This window comes from Geotrypetes seraphini, chromosome 1 (genome assembly GCF_902459505.1).
Source record: "Geotrypetes seraphini chromosome 1, aGeoSer1.1, whole genome shotgun sequence".
In the NCBI taxonomy this organism is placed as follows: domain Eukaryota; kingdom Metazoa; phylum Chordata; class Amphibia; order Gymnophiona; family Dermophiidae; genus Geotrypetes; species Geotrypetes seraphini.
Window position 1 is genome coordinate 39431327 of NC_047084.1, and position 24964 is coordinate 39456290.

Genomic DNA, 24964 nt, shown 5'->3' on the forward strand with positions numbered 1-24964 from the left:
TCCTTGCATTGGTTCATGATGGCTTTGACACTGCCAGTTCAATTCTATAAAATGGTGCACATAAATTCTAGTGCATAAATCTTCAAAGGGATGTGGCCAGAGAAAGAGCATGGGTGAGCTGTGAGCACTTCTAAAAGTTAGGTGTACTGCTAGAGAATATGCCCGATCCATGCACAACTTAGGCGCTGGTACTTAGGTCTGGTTTTCATTGGCCTAAATGAGTTCACCCAAATGTTAGTCATCATTCTATAAATTGCGCGTAACTTTGGAGACATTTTATAGAATCACACTAATCACTATCCTTTGGCACCAATTTTTTAGGTGTTATTTATAGAATATGGCCCAAAGTGAAAAGTTATCCCAACCACAGATACAGAATGCTGGCTTCTGAATTAGGAGTCACCATCCAAGAAATATCTTAGTCATTGAAGACAATATGTCTAAGTTGTAGACAATATGTCTAAGTTGCAAAATGTGTTATGCCAGTCAAAGAAAAAAATTAGAATGTTAGGGATTATTCAAAGTGGGATGGAGAACAAAACTGAGAATGTCATACTGTTTATAGATTGATCTCTGGTGGTGACTACCTGGAGTATTATGAGGGTATTTTTATAAAATGACGCCTAGAGGTAGGCGTCACATATGCACATCAAAGGTGTCTCAGGGCACCAGTCATTATTTTATAAAGTAGCACCTAACTGCAATGAGTGTATGCGCAAGGGCTGCCATCGGAATATCTCCCTGTTAGGCACATAATTTTATACTACAAACTACACATATCACTTGTTGCACCTAGGTGTGCCAATTTTTATCCCAGGACAAGCAGGCATGATATTCTCACATGTGGGTGACGTCATCTACGGAGCCCCAGCGCGGACAGCTTTTCAAGCAAACTTGCTAGAAGTTTCAAGTTTGCACACTGCACCACGCATGTGCATGCCTTCTTGCCCACTAGAGGGCGCATCCCACCTCGTGGTCCTCAGTTCAATTTTTTCCGCGGAGCCAGAAAGCCCTGTGGATTTGAGCTCCAGTTTTGCATTGCCTTTCTGCTGCCGCGTTCCGTTTTTTTGATCGATTCGCGGTGCTTCTTTCTTCTTTGTGTTTTTCTTTCGTTTTAATTAAAAAAAAAAAAAAAAAAAATTTTTTTCTTTTCGTTGGGCTCCGGGGGCTCCCGGCAGCCGTGGCCGCGGGACGTCTGTCGTTCCCGGCCTCCTTTTCCGTTGATGTCCCGTCCTGTTACGGGATTTAAGAAGTGCAGCCGGTGTGAGAGGTTACTTTCCATCACTGACCCTCACCGGTGGTGCATTGTTTGTCTCGGGCCGGATCACCCGACAGCTTCGTGTGATCGCTGTGCTACTTTTCAGGCCAGAGCCCTCCGCCGCCGACAGGCCAGAATGGCGGAATTGTTCGCCGTGGACGCGCCGGCTAAGGCCTCGACGTCGGCCTCGGCCCCGGCCTTGACCTCGGCCTCGGCGCCCTCGGGGGCCTCGGCTTCGCCTCGGCCCTCGACTTCGAAGGCGTCCTCGGGAAAACCGGCTTCGGGTAAGTCCTCTGTTCCATCCCCGTCAGCGAAGAAGCCATCCTCTGCTCCGGCTAAGGCGAGTGGGTCGACCCCGGCCCCGCCTCGGACCCTGGCATCGCACACCCCGAGGGAATACTCGAGACCGAGGTCGCCCTCCAGGGAGTGTGCTCCGGATCCGGATCTCCCGACCTTCGTTGGGATTCCGGCCTTTCAGGACCTCCTCCGAGCTCTTATTTCATCGGAGCTGTCGGGGGCCCTGGAAGTGTTGCAGCGAGCTTCGGTTCCGGTGGCCTCGACCTCGGAGGCCCCGGCCTCGGCGCCCTCGACCTCGGAGGCCCCGGCCTCGGCGCCCTCGACCTCGGGGGCCCCGGCCTCGGCGGCCTCGGTCTCGGGTACGGTGGCCCCTTTAACCTCGGCCCCGGCTGTGCCCTCGACCTCGACCTCGGGGGGGCCGCCTGAGCGGAGTGTGCGGCCCAAGGACAAGTTGCGCAGAGTGCGCCGTATTTCCTCCTCTTCCTCCTTGAGGTCTTCCCGGGACGCCTCGCCCTCGACGCGACCTCGGACGGGGCGCCGCTCGAGGAAGCCGAAGCGCCCGCGGGGCTCGCCTCGGAGGCGCGATCGTTCCTCGCCGCTCGGGGGCGAGGCGCTGCAGGTATCGGAGTTGCGCCTCGACAACCCGAGGCTCCTCCGATCGCCTCATGGGAAGTCTTCCCGTGCCGCCTCGCCGAGGAAGTGGGAGAGTGCCCCCCGGACCCCGGGGTCCTCACCCAAGGGTTCTTTGAGGCGGAGAAATTCTCCTTCCCCCTCGAGGGCCTTGGAAAGAGAATCCTGGGGCTCGGGGTCGGCCAGGGATCCTCATTATTCCCATGAGGCCTCTCCCCTCTCCTCGGTGGGGAGGTCGAGAACCCCGTCTCCTCCAGCCAGGCCGTCCTCATTTTCCACTTTTGTTCAGGACATGGCCCGAGCCCTGGGGTTGGATCTTATGGTCGGTTCTCAATATTCTAAAGAATTTTTGGAGGAGCAAGACCTTCCCACTCCTCCTAGGGAGGTGCCTAGGCTCCCCCTCAACAGAGTCCTCCTGCAGACCTGGTTGAAGAATTTGTCGAACCCTCTTACAGTCATGTCTGTACCTTCTAAAATGGAAGCGAAGTATAGGACTGTGCCCCCTAAAGGGTTTGAAAAGGCGCAGCTCTCCCACCAGTCTCTTCTGGTGGAGTCTGCCCTTAAGAAATCACAGCCCTCACGGGTTTCTGCGGCGGTTCCACCCGGCAGGGAGGGGCGGACCCTGGACAAGTTTGGCCGTCGCCTCTATTCAAATTCCCTGATGGCCACCAGGGTTCTAAATTATGCCTTCACCTTTTCCTCCTATTTGCGTGGCATGGTGAAGGACCTTCCTCAATATCGAGACTCCTTACCGGACTCCCAAAGAGCAGGATTTGATAAGTTTATGTCCAACCTGTCTCAATTGCGGTTGTACCTCTTTCATGCGGTGTACGATGCATTTGAGCTGGTTTCGAGGGTGTTGGCCTTCGCAGTGGCCATGCGCCGTCTGGCCTGGCTTCGCACCCTCGATATGGACCCAAACCTGCAGGAACGTCTTGCAGACTTGCCTTGTGTGGGGTCCGAGTTATTTGATGAGTCCTTAGATGCGGCGACCAAGCGGTTGTCGGAGCAGGAGCGCTCGTTAGCATCCCTGGTCCGCCCCAAACCTAGGCCCCCGCCGCAGAAACCTTTCCGTCCTCCGCCGCGCCGATACCCTCAGAAGTCGACTCCGGCTTTTTCGAGGCCGCCTCCGAGACGTCCGTCTCAGCGAGGCAGAGGGGGACAATCCCAAGCCCCGGCGCAGGGTCCTTCTAAACCCGCGCCTTCCTTTTGACGGGCTGAGCGGACGGGGCGGGTTCCCCTCCGCGAAATCTCAGGAACCCCTTCCCATCGGGGGGCGTCTTCGGTTCTTCTACATGGCATGGACCGAGATAACATCAGACGCTTGGGTGCTCCGGACCGTCTCCGAGGGCTACTCGCTCAACTTTGTGTCCACGCCACCGGATCATCCCCCAAGGGTTGCCTGTTGCAACCAAGCGCAACTTCCGATCCTTCTGGCCGAGGCCAGGGCTCTGTTGGAGCTTCGGGCGGTCGAACCGGTCCCCAAAGACCAGCGGGGTACGGGGTTTTACTCCCGTTACTTTTTGGTCCCAAAAAAGACCGGGGACCTACGCCCCATACTGGACCTCAGGAAGCTCAACAAATTCCTGGTCCGGGAGAAGTTTCGAATGCTGTCTCTCCCGGTTTTATATCCTCTCTTGGAGGGAGGGGACTGGATGTGCTCCCTCGACTTGAAGGAAGCATACACCCATGTTCTGGTGCATCCCGCCTTCCGAAGATTTTTACGATTCCAGGTGGGAGATCTGCACCTTCAGTACAGGGTCCTGCCCTTCGGCCTGGCCTCGTCCCCTCGAGTCTTCACGAAGTGCATGGTGGTGGTCGCGGCAGCCCTGAGGTCTCGTGGGCTTCATGTATTCCCTTACCTGGACGATTGGCTCATCAAAGCCCCGACCAGGGAGGGGGTTATCTCAGCGACCCGACAGTCTATCGCCTCCCTGCAGAGCCTCGGGTTCGAGATAAACTTTCCAAAATCACAGTTATACCCGGCCCAGTCTCTTCAATTTATAGGCGCAGTGCTGGACACTGTGCGCCTGCGCTCGTATCTCCCGCCCCCGCGGTTGGAAGCCTTGGTGCGGATGGGCCGTCAGGTCTCTCAACTGTCGGTGGTGTCGGCCCAGCGCATGATGATGCTGCTCGGCCACATGGCGTCGACGGTCCACGTCACTCCGTTCGCCAGGCTGCACCTGAGGATTCCTCAGTGGACCCTAGCTTCCCAGTGGCGTCAGGAGTGCGATCCGGTGTCTCGTCTCATTGCGGTGACTCCGCTTTTGCGGAAATCGCTGCGTTGGTGGACCGACTCTTCCAATCTGTCCAGGGGTTTACTGTTTCTCACCCCTCCTTTTCGCAAGGTTCTGACCACAGACTCCTCGGAGTACGCGTGGGGAGCCCACCTTGACGGTCTTCGAACGCAGGGCCTGTGGTCTGCCGAGGACCGTCGGTGTCACATCAACGTGCTAGAACTTCGTGCCATCTTTCTGGCGGTTCGAGCGTTCGTCCACATACTGCAAAATCAGGTAGTCCTCGTCCGCACGGACAACCAAGTGGCGATGTACTATGTGAACAAGCAGGGTGGAACGGGTTCTTGGCCCCTCTGCTCGGAGGCTCTTCGCCTTTGGGAGTGGGCGGTCTCCCGGAACATCTTCCTTCGGGCGGTCTACATCCAGGGAGAACAGAACTGTCTGGCAGACAAACTCAGTCGACTTCTGCAGCCGCACGAGTGGACTCTACACTCCGGAGTCCTGCGCGAGGTTTTCGATCGCTGGGGAACGCCGCAGGTGGATCTGTTGCCTCTCCGGAGACCCGCAAACTGCCCCTGTATTGTTCTCGGATGTACTCCCGGGACCGTCTGGAGGCAGATGCCTTCCTTCTCGATTGGGAAGGGAGGTTCCTGTATGCGTTCCCTCCCTTTCCTCTGATCATGCGAACGTTAGTACATCTCAAATCGTCCGCTGCCACGATGATTCTCATTGCGCCTCGGTGGCCGCGTCAGCACTGGTTCTCCCTGCTGCTTCAGCTCAGTACCAGGGAGCCTCTACTTCTGCCTGTGTTTCCTTCTCTGCTGTCTCAGAGTCAAGGATCCATGTTGCATCCCAATCTGCAGTCATTACACCTGACAGCTTGGTTTCTTGCTCCTTAACTTCGCCCGATCTATCTCAGTCTGTGAGGGAGGTGTTGGAAGCCTCCCGCAAGATTTCGACTAGGCTTTGTTATTCGCAGAAATGGACCAGGTTTTCCACCTGGTGTTCGTCTTTTCACCTGGATCCGGTTTCGGTTCCGGTGTCCTCGGTTTTGGAATATTTATGTCACCTGTCGCACTCTGGTCTGAAAACCACTTCTGTGCGTGTTCATCTTAGTGCTATTTCTGCTTTCCATCAACATCTGGATGGGCGTCCTCTGTCGATCCATCCTTTGGTGACACGCTTCATGAAAGGGCTAATCAGGGTTTGTCCCCCTCTTAAGCCTCCTTCAGTCGTGTGGGATTTGAATGTGGTTTTAGCTCAACTGATGAAACCTCCTTTTGAGCCACTCAACAAGTCTCTTTTGAAATTTCTGACTTGGAAGGTGATTTTTCTGATTGCCCTCACATCCGCTAGGCGGATTGGGGAGTTGCAAGCTTTGGTTGCGGACCCTCCTTTCACTGTCTTCCATCATGACAAGGTGGTTCTCCGCACCCATCCTAAATTTTTACCTAAGGTTGTTTCTGATTTCCACCTCAATCAGTCCATTGTCCTTCCTGTGTTCTTTCCTAAGCCCCACTCCCATCCTGGCGAGACGGCGCTTCACACGCTTGACTGTAAGAGGGCGTTGGCATATTACCTTCAACGCACCAGGTCTCATAGGAAGGTTCCTCAATTGTTTTTGTCCTTCGATCCTAATCGATTAGGGCATCCTGTATCCAAGCGCACTCTGTCTAACTGGTTAGCTGCTTGTATTTCTTTTTGCTATGCTCAGGCTGGACTTCCGCCCCCGGGCCGAGTCACGGGGCATAAGGTCCGAGCGATGGCAGCTTCGGTTGCTTTCCTCCGATCCACTCCTATGGAGGACATATGTAAAGCTGCCACCTGGTCTTCGGTTCATACGTTCACCTCCCACTACTGTCTGGACACTTTGTCCAGAAGCGACGGCCGGTTTGGCCAGTCGGTGTTACGTAACCTGTTTTCCTGAATTGCCATCCTCCCACCTGCCCTTTTTTGGTTGGCTTGGAGGTCACCCACATGTGAGAATATCATGCCTGCTTGTCCTGGGATAAAGCACAGTTACTTACCGTAACAGGTGTTATCCAGGGACAGCAGGCATATATTCTCACAACCCGCCCGCCTCCCCGGGGATGGCTTCTTTGCTAGTTATGGAACTGAGGACCACGAGGTGGGATGCGCCCTCTAGTGGGCGAGAAGGCATGCACATGCGTGGTGCAGTGTGCAAACTTGAAACTTCTAGCAAGTTTGCTTGAAAAGCTGTCCGCGCTGGGGCTCCGTAGATGACGTCACCCACATGTGAGAATATATGCCTGCTGTCCCTGGATAACACCTGTTACGGTAAGTAACTGTGCTATTTCTGCCATTGAGATGGTATAAGAGGGCATACCTACCCATGGGGTACATCAAGGATGCTCTTAATCTAGTATGGAATCTTGGAACTAAGATGTCATTATAGAGTTGTACTAGGTGCATGTCATTGTGGTTCCTAGACTAAGGTTTCAGTTTATAGATTTGCCCTTTGTGTACAGTTCTGATTTTCCCATCTCAAAAAGAATATAGCAGAACTAGAGAAGTTTCAGATTAGGGTAGTTTAAATCAGTATTTCTCAACCTGTGGTACGCATACCTTAGGGGGTATGCAGGCCGTCTGTTGGGGGTACGCGGGCTGACCGCCGCCTGGGATCTCTCCCTGCCTGCCCCACCAATTCTTCCCTGCCACCCCCCATCCCCCGCCAACTCCATTCAGTTGTCCCCTGCCGTAACTCCGGGCAAGGAAGGACCAGGCGCCGGTCCAAAAGCCTTCCCCCCGATATCAGTTCTATGTTGGAGAGAAGGTTCAGGGCCAGCCAATCACTATAATTATTATAATTCTTCCCCTGACCCTTTTGTATCATGTTGGTCCTTATTTATTTTGGTATAAATTCTTAATTTGTAATATTGTATCCCAATTTTTAAATTGTACATTCCTCCTATTCCGGCCCACCAGGTCATATGGCAGGCCTGGTGTAGGCCTGCAGGACATTGGGAGACAGGAGGGAACAGGGTAGGAAGGGAGGCTGGGTGCAGAGCCTGGCAGGGGAGGGAGGGGGGCAGGGAACAGATCCTGGCTGGGGGGGGGGGGGGCGCCGTCTTATATTCGAGTCAACCTTTTTTCTTCCTTTGTGGGGGGGAAGGGTACCTTGTCTTTTACTTGGATCGACTTATATTCTAGTATATATAGTAAGCTGTGGAATTTGTTGCTGGGAGGGTGTGGTGAATCTGACTTAATGTAACAGGATTCAATAGAGGTTTTGAGCATTTTTTGGAGGAAAAGTCCATAGATTATCCATGTAGACCAAATTTTTAAGAAAAATTACAAAAACTATTATAGCAGTTCATTGGTACAGATAATGTGAGAAAAGCATTGAAGAATAAATGGGAGGTCCATTTTAGGTGAATAGTTGCCTAGGTATGGGTCACTGGGAATTTCTGATCTTTAAGATCAATTTGTTAAGTAAAATTAAGAAATTATAGGTAGTGTGTGTTGTGTATTTTATGGTTTCATATGGCTATAAGTTCACAATAAATTTTATGTAAAGGCAGAAAAGAATTAAAAAGCCATCAGAATACTGTTTGTCCTTGCCAGAAATAGGAAAGAGTTGTATTTTAAATTAAACTTTAAGTAAAATAATCTGCAGTTTTTTGTTTTTGTATAGGATGATTGTAGGGTTGTATTAGCAAAGCAAGAAATTACAAGACTACTAGAAACTCTACAAAAGCAACAGCAGCAGTTTACAGAACTTGCAGATCACATACAGCTGGATGCAAGCATCCCGGTCACTTTTACAAAGGTACATTTTATTTTATTTTTTATATACCACCTGCAAACTTGAAAGTTATCAAAGCAATATACATTCAGTACAAGTAGGAATTTTTCTGTCCTACAAGGCTCATAATCTGAGATTAAGTGACTTGCTTAACATTACAAGGATCTGAGGTGGGATTTGAACTGAATTCTTCTGGTTCTCAGCCCACTGTTCTAACCTTTTAAGCTACTCACTTTATTCTACATGGAGCTTCTTGTCACCTTAGGAGTTCAGTTTTTGTATATGTTATACTGTGGAGGTGGAAGGGGTGATCTTTATCACCAGAATATAATTGTAGTTTTACTATACTGTAGAATTGCATTGCTTTTTACTGTCCGTGTTAAAATGAATGAGGCTCTCATGTTATTGATGAATACTGGATATTGAATAATGAAAGGAGCTTTTGTCATGGTGCTTTTCCTGATATTCCATTTTCTAAATTTAGGTTTCTTTCTTGCTTCTGCAAACACATGTTAAAAGCAAGGTACATATAAAACATCAAACAAAATAAATTAAATATAAATGGTAACAGAAACACACAAAATTAACATAAATATATTAAACTCGTAGTACTAAATATACACACAACTGAACTCAATAACTAATTTAAATATCCTGTTATTACAACTGAAGCCAAACCACCCTATAAAACCCACATGTCATAAACCTAGTCGACAACTTGCTAACCAAACTTGGTAAAAGCCTCTCAAAATGAGGAAGACTTCATTAAACTACTTAAAAAACAAATTCATGTTGCTATAGAGAATTCATTTCAAAGACTAGGGGCAACTGTTTTGAACATCTTGCTAGTTAAATAGAAAAACCTCCTTGAAAGGAAATACAGCCTAAAGAGGTTCTTCAGAAGGCTGTAGTTGCTGATTCATACAAAGTGATGACTGAAGATGAAAAGCTCTAGTCCCATGTAAGGACTCAAAACTTAAGGAAACCTTAAAATGAATCCAGTATTCCATTGGCAGGCAATGTAGTATTTTAGGTAGACTGATAGTAGTAGTAGTAGCTATCTTTTTGACACAGTCTGGTAACTCTCTTAAAGAGAAAAAAAGAAACATAAAATTTACCTAAGATAGAAAGAAGGCATATCTAGTGGCACTAAGGGCTACTATTTAGCTGGGTTATTTTAGCACAAGGTCTCCTTGCATAAAATGGGACCCTCCGCTAAAGTTACCTGACTTAACTGTAGCTCATGTTGTTGATAACTAATCAATCTACTCTTATGCGAGATAAGATGGTATTATATCAAAGAGTTGAAAATTTTGAGAACTATATTAAAGATTTGACTTAAGATTGTTACTCTTTCCTCATGTGATAAATACACTAAAGGATTTGTTTTATAAATTTTGAGAGGTTTTCAAATATGAAAAAAAGTTTTACCATATTAGAATAAAGTTTACTTTATTCCTTTACCATCAAACAAATGTAGCAGCTCTCTAGTTCAGCCTGGACAAGGTGATAGCCATCAGATAGTTTGAATCTAACAAATATCCTGGAAACTTTTGCAGAAGAGGTGATCTTTTGGAATACTTTACTGGTTTCTTTTGTATTCCAGTAAGACAGAGGCATTATTAAGACTTTTCTTTAAAATGCAAAATTGTAGTTTTTCGGGAGAGAAGGTGAACATATTTCCTGATGTATCTAAGTGGACTCAATCTCATAGAAAAATTTTTTCTTTCATACAAAAGTGTTAGCTTTAGGTGCCACTTTTCAATTAAGGCATCCTTGAAAGATGTTAAGTACCGTATTTTCACCCATATACCGCACACCCGTGTAAAACGCGCACACGGGTATAGCGTGCGGGAAACTGTAATTTATGTAAAGAAATTTTTATATACCGCACACATCCGTATACCGCGCATGACGCCCCGACTCTCCCGTCGCCGCCCGACTCTCCTTTCGCCCACCCCGACTCTCCTCTGGCCACCCCAACTCTCCTCTCCCCCTTGAAGTCCTGTCCCCACCCTGAAAGCCTGATGCCCCCCTCCCGACGTCCGATTCCCCCCCCCCCGCAGGACCGCTCGCACCCCCACCCCGAAGGACCGCACGCACCCCCACAGCCTCCCCACCCCCTCCATCATGGAGAAGCTCCTACCGTTCTCCTACTGCTTCCTCTGCCGGCGGTCCCTGCCCTTCTGTGAGCCCTGCTCTGAAATGCTTCCTCTTCCGGCGGTCCCGGCCCTTCTGTGAGCCCTGCGTCTGTGCTGCTTCCTCTTCCGGCGGTCCTGCCCTTTCTCTGACTTGGCTCTTGAAAGGGAACGCTTAGGTAAGAAGGGGTATTCACATAAAGTGATCTCCACTCTCTTGGGGTCCTGCAGACTTTCCATCTCTCGGGCTTATGTGTGAGTTTGGCGTATATTTGAGGAGTGGTGAACGGTGTGAGGAGTGGTCACTTTTCCTAACATGGCCTAGATAGGGGCCTGGCTTGGTCTTGTCTCCGGGTTCAGCTTGCAGCCCTTTTCAGCCTTTCGTGGGTTATTACGGGGTCAGCATCTGATTGCCATTCTTGCTGTCATTCGTTTCTTGCGTGTGGCCAAGTTGCTCAAGCCTCCATTGCAACCTTCTGTTCCCTCTTGGGATTTGAATCTGGTCCTGTCCGGGCTTGTGCACCCCCGTCTGAACCTTTGGGTGCCTGATTATGGAAGGACCTTACTCTTAAGGAGGTTTTCTTGATGGCTTTTACTTCTGCTAGACGTGTTTCGGAGCTGCAGGCTCTCTCTTGTAGGTCTCCCTTCCTCGAGTTTTTTAGGGAGAGGGTCGTGTTGAGGCCTGTTTCTTTCTGCCAAAGGTAGTTTCTCCTTTTCATGTCAATCAGTCTGTCGTCATCCCGGTCCAGGGTAGTTGGACAGGTTCTTCTGAGCAGAAACAGTTGTGCAAATTGGATGCTGGTCGGGTCCTTCACGTCTACTTGTGGAGGACCCAGGAGATCAGGAAATCAGATCATCTTTTTATCCTCGTAGGGGGGATGCTGCTTCGAAGGCTACCATTGTGCGCTGGATCAAGGAGACTATTGATTCCGCTTATCTTCTTCAGAAAGAGATTGTTCTGGAATTTCTCAAGGCTCATTCCACTCGGGGTCAGGCAGCTTCTTTGGCTGAGTCTTCGCTGGTGCCTCCAGTGGATATTTGTAAGGCAGCAGTCTGGTCTTCTCTACATTCCTTTGTCAGACACTACCATGTGGACATTCAGGCATGTCGGGGTTCAGTGAGCATGTTTTGGTGTTCAGTGAGCTTGTTTTGGTGTTGGCCCTTCGGGGGTCCCACCCAGGATGGGGACTGGTTTGGTACGTCCCGCTTGTAATATTAACCTATGCTGGTCTGGAGAGTTGCTAAAGAAGGAGAAATTAGGTTCTTACCTGCTAATTTACTTTCTTTTAGCCTCTCCAGACCAGCATAGGACCCCCACCCTGTCTATTATTGTGTTTTTGCATGCAGATTTTCATTTTTCGGTCAGTTTCTAGTATTTTTCTAGGGCCGGGGAGATTAAGAACAGTGGCTATGGCTTGGCTCCTGTGGGGACCTTTGCTATATGCATTTGTTTCTTTGCATTTTCCAACAGCGTTCCTGTTTTCATTTGTGGATACTCCTGTTCGGAGTCTTGTTTGTTTTCTTTATATAGGTCTTAGGTCTGTTTGGCTATTCGGCAGACTGAAGTAATTCAGGAGGGGTCACATGATATGTACAGTTCCAAGGTTTTGTCTCAGTCTCCACCTGCTTGTCATGATGAGATATACTAGAGAATGACACGGGGAAAAATTCTGTCCCCGTCACTGCCCCGTCCCCAGACCACCATCCCCTTCACCTTCCCGTCTCAGCCGTCCTCTTCACCTCCCCATCCCCACTGGTCCCCTTCACCGCCCCGTCCCCGCAGCATCCATACAAGCCTCAGTACTACATATTTAGCTTATTCCTTCCTTCTAAATCAAAGTTCTGGCTGCTGAACTAGAGAGAGGTTCAGCTGGCAGGGCTTTGTTTATAAATTTTTATCAACACAAATGATATACTACTTTATCCTAAAGCAAAAAATAAATAAATAAAATATTTTTTTTCTACCTTTGTTGTCTAGTTTCTGCTTTCCTCATCTTCTCATTCAATTTCTTCCATCCACTGTCTTCTCTCTGCATCTTCTATTTGCTCTGTTACTGTGCCTGTCCCTTCACCCCCCCCCCCCAATTGGTCTGGCACGCATCTTCTTCCCTCCGCTCCCCCCATAGTCTGGCATCTCTGTTTTCTTCCCTTCCAGCGCCTTCTCCCCACTCTCTGTTCCCCATTTCCCTTCAGCGTCTTCTCATCTTCTCCCCACTCTGTCCTCCCCATTTCCCTTCCAGCGTCTTCTCCCCACTCTGTCCTCCCCATTTCTCTTCCAGCATCTTCTCCCCACCACCACTCTTCCCTCTCGCCACCTCACCGCCCTTCAGCGGCCCGAGAATCTCCCTCCCTCCCCCTTACCTTTGTGTCACGTTAGTAAAGAAACTTACTGAAGCCAGCGGAGACTGCCTGCCTGTGCCTGCAGTCACGTGTGTGTGGGCGGAAGCTTTTCCTCTGACGCAACCAAAAGTTGCATCAGAGGAGAAGCTTCTACCCACACACCCGCGACTACAGGCAGGCAGGCAGGCTTCGCCGGCTTCAGTATATTTCTTTGGGGAGGGAGAGAGATAGATATGGCCGTAGATAGGTAGGGAAGGGGCCGCGTGCATTCCCTCCTTTATCTGCGGGGACAAAGCCATTCACCACTCCACAGGGTGGTGGATGGCCTTGTCCCTGTGCCCGCAGTGAGCACTTCCCCCCCAATACCGTTTTGGCTACCTGCAGCTAGCTGGGGGTAACTGCCACCATGTCATTCTCTAATATATACCCGCTTGTAAGATTAACCTATATTGATCTGAAGAGGCTAAAAAAAGTAAATTAGCAGGTAAGAACCTAATTTTTTCTTTTTGAACCCTCTCAACTACAATATTTTCTTGAAGGCAAAGGGTCTATTTCAGGTTAGCATTTGTTAGTGATTTGTAAAGATCAAATTAAGTATAAGCAATGTACCTTACTGCTATTGTACATATTAAATTTTTTTTAGTATCTTCTAGATTTTCCTCCTAGGTATTCCAAATCTGTGGGCTAGAAAGCAAGCTGAATTATATTTTCTTCCCTTTTCTACCTTTTCGGAAGTTTTTAATTGTATTTTTCTTAAATTCCGCAATGTTGAAATTGCGTCAAAGTATGTTTATGTGCTTTGTATGATATTTGGAAAAGCATTAGAAAAAAAGATTAAATTGCCAGAAAAATCCACATGCAAGAGTTCATTCTTGGATCACATTAAGGTAGTAGTTTCAAATGGAGAATGGCATGGGGAAAAAATTTGTCCCCATCCCCACGACTTCTGTCCCTGTCCTGTCCCAGCGACCACTGTCCCCACAGCATCCATACAAGCCTCAGTACTGCAATATTTAGCTTATTCCTTCCTTATAAATCAAAGTTCTGGCTGCTGAACTAGAGAAAGATGTTCGGCTGGTTGGGCTTTGTTTATAAATTTTTATCAACACAACTAATATACTACTTTATCCTAAAGCAAAAAAAATAAAATAAATATAATTTTTTTTTCTACATTTGTTGTCTGGTTTCTGCTTTCCTCATCTTCTCATTCATTTCCTTCCATCTACTGTCTGCCTTCTCTGTCTCTTCCATATGCTCTGTTACTGTGCCTCTCCCTTCCATCTCTCCCTCCCCCCTCCCCCTAATTGGTCTGGCACCCATCTTCTTCCCTCCACTCCCCCCATAATCTGGAATCTCTCTCTTACCCATTTCCCATCAGCGTCTATTCCTCCCCACCCCACCTTCCCCAGTTCCTTCAACGTCTGTTCCTCCTCACCCTACCTTCTCCAGTTCCCTTCAGCGTCTGTTCCTCCCCACCCCACCTTCCCCAGTTCCCTTCAGCGTCTGTTCCTCTCCACCCCACCTTCCCTAGTTCCCTTCAGCGTCTGTTTCTCTCCACCCCATCTTCCCCAGGTCCCTTCAGTGTCTGTTCCTCTCCACCCCACCTTCCCCAGGTCACTTCAGCGTCTGTTCCTCTCCACCCCACTTCCCCAGGTCCTTTCTGCATCTGTTCTTCTCCACCCCACTTTCCTCCCTTTCTCCCTCCCTGCCCTTTACCTTCATGGTAGGCAATTTCTAAATTTGGTTCCTAGGAGTAACCGGAGCGTTGAAGTTGCGTGTGGCTGCAGGAAAGGTCATATCTGATGCAATTTCCGGCAGCGATCAGTAAGGAGTGAGGGAGCGCGATCAGTGACCGCATGCGTTCCCTCCCTTAACTGCGGAGACAAAGCCATTCACCGCTTCACGGTGCGGTAAATGGCCTTGTCCCCGTAGCCGTGATGAACACTGTTTCCCCCCCCACCGTTTCGGCAGGTTACCCGCGGTCAACAGCCATCGTGTCATTCTCTAGTCTCAAGCCCAAACCCTTTGTAGGGCCACATTTTGGATTTGTAGGTACTTACCTCATGCAAAGTTGTCATTTCTTTAATAAGATATTAACTATTTTCTGCGGCCCTCCAAGTACCTACAAATCCAAAATGTGGATTATCTGAAATCTGAAATTATCAAAAGAAATTAAGGAAATATTTATAATTATAGTTTATAAATCTTTCCTTAATTGCTTCTGATAATTTCAGCTCTACACAGCTGAAAGCAGTGCAACATGCATAAAGTGAAAAACTATCAAAGTATCAACTGCAAGAGACAAGATTTTGGGCCAACTATTTTGAGGCCCTGTGCCATGTGCAGGTAAGCATGACTCAGAAACTCTGATCTCGATGCCAGTGTACAAGATCACCTTTAAAAATGCTCTGCATAGGAGATGATTTATTTGGAGATTGTATAGAGGAAGCGAACCAAAAGATCAAGAATACATAAAGATTGTATGACCACCTTATCTTCCTCCAAGTCAACCCAGCTCAACCGCCAAGAAAATATTCCAATACTTCTAGGTGTTCCATTTATTATTCCAAGCAGCCTTCTTCATCCTCTCGAGCTTCTTCTCAGAGACGTCCCAGGCAACAAAGAACACAAATGTGTCAGTCACAGCCTCAATCCAAGCAACAACAATCTTTGTGTCTCCATACTAGAGAATATTGTCAATATTTCTCAACCCTTACCTCAGAATCTTCCCATAGGAGTTTGACTCGCCCACTATTTTTATAGATTGTTACTGATAACATCAGATCACTGGATTCTCCAAGTGGTGAGTCAGGGCTATGCTTTTCATTTACAGAAAATACCTCCAAATCATCCTCCGAGAGTTGAGTTTCAGCTCCCATCAGAAAACCCTCATTCACCCGGAACTCTCAGCCCTCCTTCAGCTCAGTGCCATAGAACGAGTACCTCGCAGAAGAGGGATCAAGGGTTCCACTCAAAATATTTTCTCATACCAAAGAAGTCCGGAGGTCTGTGCCCAATTATAAACCTCCGCTCTTTCAACAAATACTTAGTGAAGGAAAAGTTTTGTATGGTCTCTCTGGGAACCCTGTTACCACTGCTAGAGAAAAACAATTGTCTCTGTTCTCTAGACCTCAAAGAAGCCTACACACAAATTTCTATCCTCCCAGCCCATAGGAAATATCTTTACTTTTGAGTAGGCACATGGCAGTTGCAGTACAGAGTACTGCCATTGGGATGGCATTGTCCATGTGTTCCTTTACCTAGACGATTGGTTAATCAAGGCCCCAAAGCCTCAACAAGCTCACCAGGCCATGAATTCAATAGTATGTCTACTAGAACTTCTTGGATTTGCAGTGAATTACTAGAAGTCTTATCTAGACACAACTAAGTGTTGTGCTTTACTAGCTCAACAAAGACTCTTCACCCTCATACTGATCTGCGAGAAAGTCTCCTTACTCTAATGCATCACTGCACATCAAATGATGCATCTCCAGGGCCACATGGCCTCTACAGTTCACGTGACTCCCTTTGTCCTTCTACATCTCAGGGAGCCTCAATGGACACAATCAACCCCGATGGTCTCAAGCCACTGGAACTCTTATCTCATCACATCCAGATGACAGCCCTTCTTCAATCTCCTCTTTGGTGGTCATCATCGGCCATTCTTTCCAGAGGCCTTCTTTTCCATACTCCACTGCATCAGAAAACATTAACAATGGATGCTTCCATGCTCGGTTGGGGAGCTCATCTCAACAGCCTCCACACTCAGGGCCTGGTCCACTCAAGAAAGTTCTCTCCATATCATTCTCCTAGAACTTCAAGCAATTTGCAATGCCTTCTGCACATGTCAAGATCGCCTCCTCAAACAGGTAGTACTCATTTGAACAAACAGATAGCCATGTAGTACTTAAACAAGGAGTCACAGGATCTCACCCAATGTACTACTACTACTACTACTACTACTACTACTACTTATCATTTCTGCAGCACTTTACTTCAAAACCTAGACAGTCAAAAGAGCCTACAGTCTGGTCAAGATAGACAAACTGAACAAGAAGGTCCTGGACAAGAAGGACAGTGCTCAGGTGAAATTACAGAGGGAATGATAAGACAGATATTGGTGCTTAGCAGTGGGCTGGAGTTTGGAATCAAAAGCAGCTTCAAAGAAGTGGGCTTTGAGTCTAGATTTGAATACTGCCAAAGACGGAGCCTGACATACTAAGTCAGGCAGTTTGTTCCAGGCATACATTGCAGCAAAGTAGAAGGGATGGAGTTTGGGGTTGGCTGCAGAGGAGAAGGATACAGATAAGAGAGACTTACTTGATAAGCAGGGGGGGGGGGGTTGTGTGGGGAGAGAGGAGAGATTCCAAGGAGCTGCGGAGTGAATGCATTTATAGGTCAGTAAGAAGAGTTTGAACTATATGTGGAAATAGATAGGGAGCTAATGAAGTGACTTGAGGAGAGGGGTAATGTGGGCATAGCGATATTGGCAGAATATGAGGAGTGCAGCAGAGTTCTGAATAGATTGAAGGGGAAAGAGATGGTTTAGTGGAAGGCCATTGAGAAGCAGATTGCAGTAGTAGTTAACAAGAAGCACAGTGAATCCGGTCCTGGGCAATTCCTTGCAACAAAATTTTGGCAGCAGTCTACCTAGTAGGGAAGTAAAACATCTTAGCAGAAAAATTGAGCAGACTCTTACAACCACACGAATGGTCACTCAACCATACTGCATCAGATATTCTCAGACTGGGGGACCCTGGAAGTGGACCTTTATGCATCCTACCTCAACAACAAACTTCCAACCTGTTCCAGAATCTACACTCCAGATCGTTTGGGGTTGGATATCTTTTTCCTCGACTGGAGGGGCAGGTTTTATTATCCAAGTTTATTTAAAATTTGATATACCGCCTTATTAATAGTTTCAAAGTGGTTATACAGTAAAATCAAGGGGAGGACAAATAATAACAAAGACACCATCAATTAAAACAGTGGACAAATAAGACAAAAGGACATACTGAAACGAATGGAAAAAGGGAGAACTACAATATAAATAAAGGAAAGAAAGAGGTATAGGCAAATACAAAAGGTAAGGGTCCAACTTAAGTGGGCTGAAATTCCGCTAGTTGGGAAGACTACTCAAACTTAGCCAGGAACATGCTACTCTTATCCTCATAGCTTCTTGGAGGCCATGTCAACTGTGGTTCTCTTTCCTCCTAGAACTCAGCGTAAAGGAACCCATCACATTTCAAATCTTTCCAGTGTTGCTGACATAGAATGAGGGTTCTCTCCTTCATCCATATCCACATTCATTAGCACCTACAACATGGTATCTCTTTCAGCGAGTAGATGCTTTCACAGTATCTGCACCAATGTCAGCCATCATTGAAGCTTCTAGAAAACCTTCCATACAACATTACTGTCATTTCAAGTGTCCTATCGGTTCTGGACTATCTTCTACATCTTTCTAAATCTAGTCAGAGTTCATCTCAATGCTATTAGTGATTTTCTTACACAACTAGACAAATAGACATTTGTCTGTACATCCTTTGGTATCCAGATTAATGAAAAGCCTTTACCATACCAAGCTTCCTCTCAAGCCTCCTCTGGTGACTTGGGACCCATAGAACCACTCTCAACTTCATCCCTTAAGCATCTCACATCTGCACACCAAGTCAGTGAACTTCATGCACTTGTGTTAGATCCACCTTATACAATATTCTACCATGATAGGGTGGTTCTTTGCACTCATCCCGAATTGCTCCCAAAGTCGTTCGGAATTCCATCTAAATCAGTCTATAATTCTTCCTATCTTCTTTCCAAGACCACATTCTCACCCTGGAGAAGCTGCACTCCACCTATATTGGACTGTAACATGGTCTTGCTTATTACTTGGATAGGGCCAAACCTCACAGAACTTCCACTCATTTGTTCTTGTCATTCGATCCAAACAGGTTAGGAACTCCTATCTCCAAGTGAACCATCTCCACATGGCTGGCAGACTGTATCTCTTTTTGATATTCTTTGGCTGGGCTGACACTTGAAGGCCGTGTCACTGCACATAAAGTTTAAGCAATGGTGATTTCAGTAGCTCAACTACGTTCCACTCCCATGTAGGACATGTGTAAAGCAGCCGCCTGATCCTCAATTCATACCTTCACATCCCACTATTGTTTAAAAAATCATTACAGATGGGATAGTTGGTTCAGCCAAGCAGTTCTACAAAATTTATTCTCTCCTGTGTATTAGGATAGCACTGATAGAACCTGCATTTTTGTTTAAAATACTGTGTTTTAGGTGGTATAGAGCCTATATTTCTGTCTTACTAGTATTCAGCCATTGTTTTCTGCTGATTAGGTGGAGAAGGGAGGGGCTCTGTTTTACTTCTAAGGTTAATTGCATTATCTTTGGGACATTGCTGTGAACAAGGCTGCCCTGGAACTTCATTCAATAAGATAAGTTGCTCTGCATTTCATATTCTGCTCTTTTCACTGGTTTTCAGCATTATATCTGCTTAATTTCTCTTCTCATCCCTGTTTCTTACTAAAAAAAAAAAAAAAAAAAAAAAGCACAAAAAAATAAACCCTTCTCTTTCCTCTGTTAAATCTTATTTCCTCTTTCCCTTCATAGGAATAAGGGTAAGACGTCCCACCAACCCCAGGGACCACTATTCATATAGAGAGACCCATATAATCAGGACTTCACAACCAATCAAGATGACCTTTATTCTATGCAATCACTGTGGTGCTTTAATTCCAAGACATACTATTTGGAGGCTTAAGGCTTGCCCCATCTGTCTTCAACTTGCCAGTATTAAGGAGGAGCTCTGCAAACTTAAACAGGAATTAAATACAATTAAAGCAGCTTCCATCATGCCACAAAATCATACCAACTTACCACCTCTACCTCAAAGAATAAAACAGCCCAGGAATAAATGGGTCACAGTAGGCTCAGGAAGACTGCGACATGTAACACAGAAACATCCATCTTCACTAATATTACCTCTACAGAATTCCTTCGCTCCACTAGTGCATTGCGATACTCAAGAAAACAGAAGGGAGGTGAGACTGGAACCAATTAAGGTAACTCAAGAGAACAAGCGCACCCTAAGTACAAATAAAAAAGCCAAAAACAGAAAACTATTACTGTTGGGGGATTCCATCATCAGAGGCATTAACCTTGGAACACAGGGCGAGGAGACCAAAATAGTGAAATGTCTTCCAGGATCCTCAGTTACCAGGAGTTCCAGGCAAATACTGACTATAATTAAGGAAGAAACTAAGGATTTTAACACTGATGCTGTTATCCATCTGGGAACAAATGACCTGTCCAACAACTCCACACTTGCAGCACAGAAAGCTTTTCGGGAGCTTGGTGAGGGCATGAAACCTTTTGTAAAGTCTTTAGCTTTTTCTGAAATACTGCCTGCATATGGAAAGGGAGAGCAAAGAGTGAAAAACACGGAGGACTTTAATAGATGGCTCAGAGCCTGGTGTCATCAAGAAGGCTTCAGGTACATAGGAGGATGGGGAAATACATGGAAGGACAAGAAGCTATATTGCACTGATGGGCTACATATTACTACAGCAGGAAAAAGAAACCTTGCAGAGAAATTTAGACAATATTTTTCTAGGCATTTAAACTAGAAGGTGGGGGTGGTGTATGTACGAAGGACAATTATAGAAACCACCCCCGGCAAAAGAAAAGATGTGATAGTAGTAAAGACTGCAACATAAGCAATATCAGCAACTCATTTCTTAGTATTGCAACGGAAAGTGAAACGACACAAAAATCCATACGAAAAAGGAGATTATCGCTGAAAAATAGCTGGAAAGCGATGACCACAAATGCTCACAGTCTAAGCAACAAAGTTCATGATCTGCAAGCCCTGATGTTAGAGGCAGATCTAGATATTGTCGCTATGACAGAGACATGGTTCAGTGAATCACATGGATGGGATGCAAACATACCGGGATATAATCTTTTTAGGAAGGACAGAGATGGTCATAAAGGTGGAGGAGTAGCTCTCTATGTAAAGATCAATATCCAAGCGACTGAAATGCAAGGGACCTGGGGAGAGGAAGAAGCGATATGGATTGCTCTGAAAAGAGAAGATGGAACTTCTATCTACATGGGTGTAGTCTACAGACCTCCGACTCAATCGCAGCAAATTGATAAGGATCTGATTGTGGATATCCAAAAGTTTGGAAGGAAAGAGGAGGTTCTGCTGTTGGGAGATTTCAACCTGCCGGATGCGGACTGGAATGTTCCGTCTGCGGAATAGGAAAGAAATAGGGAGATAGTGGATGCCTTTCAAGAGGCTCTGCTCAGACAAATGGTGACGGAACCCACAAGGGAAAAAGCGATATTGGATCTGGTCCTCACAAATGGAGAGAGTATCTCTAATGTTCGAGTGGGTGCTCACCTGGGAAGTAGCGATCATCAAACGGTTTGGTTTGATATAACGGCTAAAGTGGAGAGCGGCCGCACGATACGTAAAGTCCTAGATTTCAAACGTACGGACTTTAATGCAATGGGAAAGTACCTGAAGAAAGAGCTGTTAGGATGGGAGGACATAAGAGAAGTGGAAAGACAGTGGTCTAAGCTGAAAGGAGCGATAAAAATGGCTACGGACCTTTATGTGAAGAAAATCAATAAAAACAAGAGAAAAAGGAAGCTGATATGGTTCTCCAACCTAGTGGCTGAGAAAATAAAGGCGAAAGAGTTGGCGTTCATGAAATATAAAAAAACCCAAGAAGAGGAGAGCAGAAAGGACTACAGGGTGAAACTGAAAGAAGCCAAGAGAGTGATACGTTTGGCGAATGCACAGGCGGAAGAACAAATGGCTAAAAATGTAAAAAAGGGAGATAAAATTTTTTTCAGATATATTAGTGAAAGGAGGAAGATAAAAAATGGAATTGCTAGGCTAAAAGATGCTGGGAACAAATATGTGGAGAGTGATGAGGAAAAAGCAAATGTGCTAAACAAATACTTCTGTTCTGTGTTCACAGAAGAAAATCCTGGAGAAGGACCGAGATTGTCTGGCAAAGTTACACGAGAAAATGGAGTAGATACTGCGTCGTTCACGGAGGAGGGTGTTTATGAGCAACTTGAAAAACTGAAGGTAGACAAAGCGATGGGACCAGACGGGATCCATCCCAGGATACTAAGGGAGCTCAGAGAGGTTCTGGCGAGTCCTATTAAAGACTTGTTCAACAAATCTCTGTAGACGGGAGTGATTCCTGGGGATTGGAGGAGAGCGGAGGTGGTCCCTATTCATAAAAGTGGTCACAGGGATGAAGCAGGAAACTACAGGCCGGTGAGCCTCACTTCAGTTGTTGGAAAAATAATGGAAGTGTTGCTGAAAGAAAGGATAGTATACTTCCTTGAATCTAATGGGTTACAGGATCCGAGGCAACATGGCTTTACAAAAGGTAAATCGTGCCAAACGAACCTGATTGAATTTTTTGATTGGGTGACCAGAGAGCTGGATCGAGGACATATGCTAGATGTAATTTACTTGGATTTCAGCAAAGCCTTTGATACAGTTCCTCATAGGAGGCTGTTGAACAATCTTGAAGGGCTGAAGTTATGACCCAAAGTGGTGAACTGGGTCAGAAACTGGCTGTCGGACAGACGCCAGAGGGTGGTGGTTAATGGAAGTCGCTCGAAGGAAGGAAAGGTGACTAGTGGAGTCCCTCAGGGTTCGGTGCTGGGGCCAATCCTGTTCAATATGTTTGTGAGTGACATTGCTGAAGGGTTAGAAGGAAAAGTGTGCCTTTTTGCAGATGATACCAAGATTTGTAACAGAGTAGACACCGAAGAGGGAGTGGAAAATATGAAAAAGGATATGCAAAAGTTAGATGAATGGTCTAATGCCTGGCAACTAAAATTCAATGCAAAGAAATGCAGAGTAATGCATTTGGGGATTAACAATAGGAAGGAACCGTATATGCTGGGAGGAGAGAAGCTGATATGCACAGACGGGGAGAGGGACCTTGGGGTTATAGTGTCCGAAGATCTAAAGGCGAAAAAACAGTGTGACAAGGCAGTGGCTGCTGCCAGAAGGATGCCGGGCTGTATAAAGAGAGGCGTATTCAGTAGAAGGAAGAAGGTGTTGATGCCCCTGTACAGGTCATTGGTGAGGCCCCACTTGGAGTATTGTGTTCAGTTTTGGAGACCATATCTGGCGAAAGACATAAGAAGACTTGAGGCGGTCCAGAGGAGGGCGACGAAAATGATAGGAGGCTTGCACCAGAAGACCTATGAGGAGAGACTGGAAGCCCTGAATATGTATACCCTAGAGGAAAGGAGAGACAGGGGAGATATGATTCAGACGTTCAAATACTTGAAGGGTATTAACGTAGAACAAAATCTTTTCCAGAGAAAGGAAAATGGTAAAACCAGAGGACATAATTTGAGGTTGAGGGGTGGTAGATTCAGGGGCAATGTTAGGAAATTCTACTTTACGGAGAGGGTAGTGGATGCCTGGAATGCGCTCCCGAGAGAGGTGGTGGAGAGTAAAACTGTGACTGAGTTCAAAGAAGCGTGGGATGAACACAGAAGATTTAGAATTAGAAAATAATATTAAATATTGAACTAGGCCAGTTACTGGGCAGACTTGCACGGTCTGTGTCTGTGGATGGCCGTTTGGTGGAGGATGGGCAGGGGAGGGCTTCAATGGCTGGGAGGGTGTAGATGGACTGGAGTAAGTCTTAACAGAGATTTCGGCAGTTGGAACCCAAGCACAGTACCGGGTAAAGCTTTGGATTCTTGCCCAGAAATAGCTAAGAAGAAAAAATTAAAAAAAAAAAAAAAAAAATTTAAATTGAATAAGGTTGGGCAGACTGGATGGACCATTCGGGTCTTTATCTGCCGTCATCTACTATGTTACTATGTTACTATATGCTGGGCATGATGGACCTCAGGTCTGACCCAGTGGAGGCATTGCTTATGTTCTTAACAGTGCTGCGAGATGCATGCAAAGAACCATAATTTGTTGGTTCTGAAAAGAAAGATAATTCTTTCAGTACTGTACATAGCTCACGTGTGAGTTCATGCTGTAGAAATGGTAATTAGCAAAAAGTGCACAATTTTGAACACATGTGCCCAATCTCTTTAATTGATGGAACCAAGAGAAGAAAGTCCTCTTGGAATGCCATTGCCATTTATGGGAAAAGACTAGATAAAACAGCTTATAATGTGTATACCATCACATACTAAGCTTCTAGTATTTTTTAATAGGAAACTGCTATTACATATGAATCATGTTTTTCCTACATGTTTGCTTATTTTTGTTCCCATGTTGCACCTTTAAATTCTAGGACAATCGAGTACATATTGGACCAAAGATGGAGATTCGGGTTGTGACCCTGGGATTAGATGGAGCTGGGAAAACAACTATTTTGTTTAAGCTAAAGCAAGATGAGTTCATGCAGCCCATTCCAACAATAGGTGAGCTGAGAAACAGCTGTGATTTAGATAAAGCCATGTCATATTACAAGATTTCTTAAGATTTTAGTTGTACCAACAAGTGTACTTCAGTAGGTGATGCTTCTGTTCAAGAAGGGCTCTCTACACTGTAAATATGTAAGTGTTATTTTATTTCATTTATTACAATTTATAGCCCATCTTTAGCCAAGGTACAAAAACCCCTACACACATTAAAAACATAAAAAAGGATAAATCAACAAACACAAAACAGCATATAAAAAGTCCAGACTATTGCAGTGTATTCATGGTCCCAAATCTGCATGCAAAAGTAAATTCTGCTTCAGTAATCTATTGAAAACTGTTAAGTTATTTTGCCTTCTGAGTGCCATTGGCAGCTTGTTCCATTTAATCGGATCAGCAATGGAGTAACTTATCTTTTATGTATAGTCCAGTCAAGTTTGCCAGAAAGAAGATAAATACATTCATCTTCTGATTTTTAATCAAATATCAATTTCTCTCATGCTCAAATGAGAAATAAAGAGCTGGCAACTGTCGAATTGTAATCAAAACAGTGTTAAATCTGGCTCTTTAAAAATACTGACAACAAGTACTTATCTTTTAAACCCGTTGGAGGCCAAATCCGTTTCACACCAACGGGCTTCTTCAGGGGAAGTGCTAAAGCTTGTTTTACTGCCAGTATAAATCAATCGTTGCTCAGAGATCTGTGTTGAAGTTGCCACTGAGAGCTTTGTTGATACTGGCAGTAAAACAAGCTTTAGCACTTCCCCTGAAGAAGCCCATCGGTGTGAAAATGATTTGGCCTCCGTCTGGTTTAAAAGATAAGTACTTGTCAGTGTTTTTATAGAGC

The 24964-nt window shown here is 46.0% G+C and overlaps 1 protein-coding gene across 5 annotated transcripts in view; it reads left to right on the plus strand.

Annotated features, from left to right (window-relative positions):
- TRIM23 (tripartite motif containing 23) overlaps window positions 1-24964 on the plus strand; it is a 119016-nt gene that overhangs the window by 63910 nt on the left and 30142 nt on the right. For all 5 annotated transcript variants that reach the window (XM_033930190.1, XM_033930182.1, XM_033930209.1 and 2 more), the window contains 2 exons: window positions 8078-8212; window positions 23988-24117. In XM_033930190.1, coding sequence (XP_033786081.1) covers window positions 8078-8212; window positions 23988-24117 — 265 coding nt within the window. The remainder of the gene's footprint in view (window positions 1-8077; window positions 8213-23987; window positions 24118-24964) is intronic.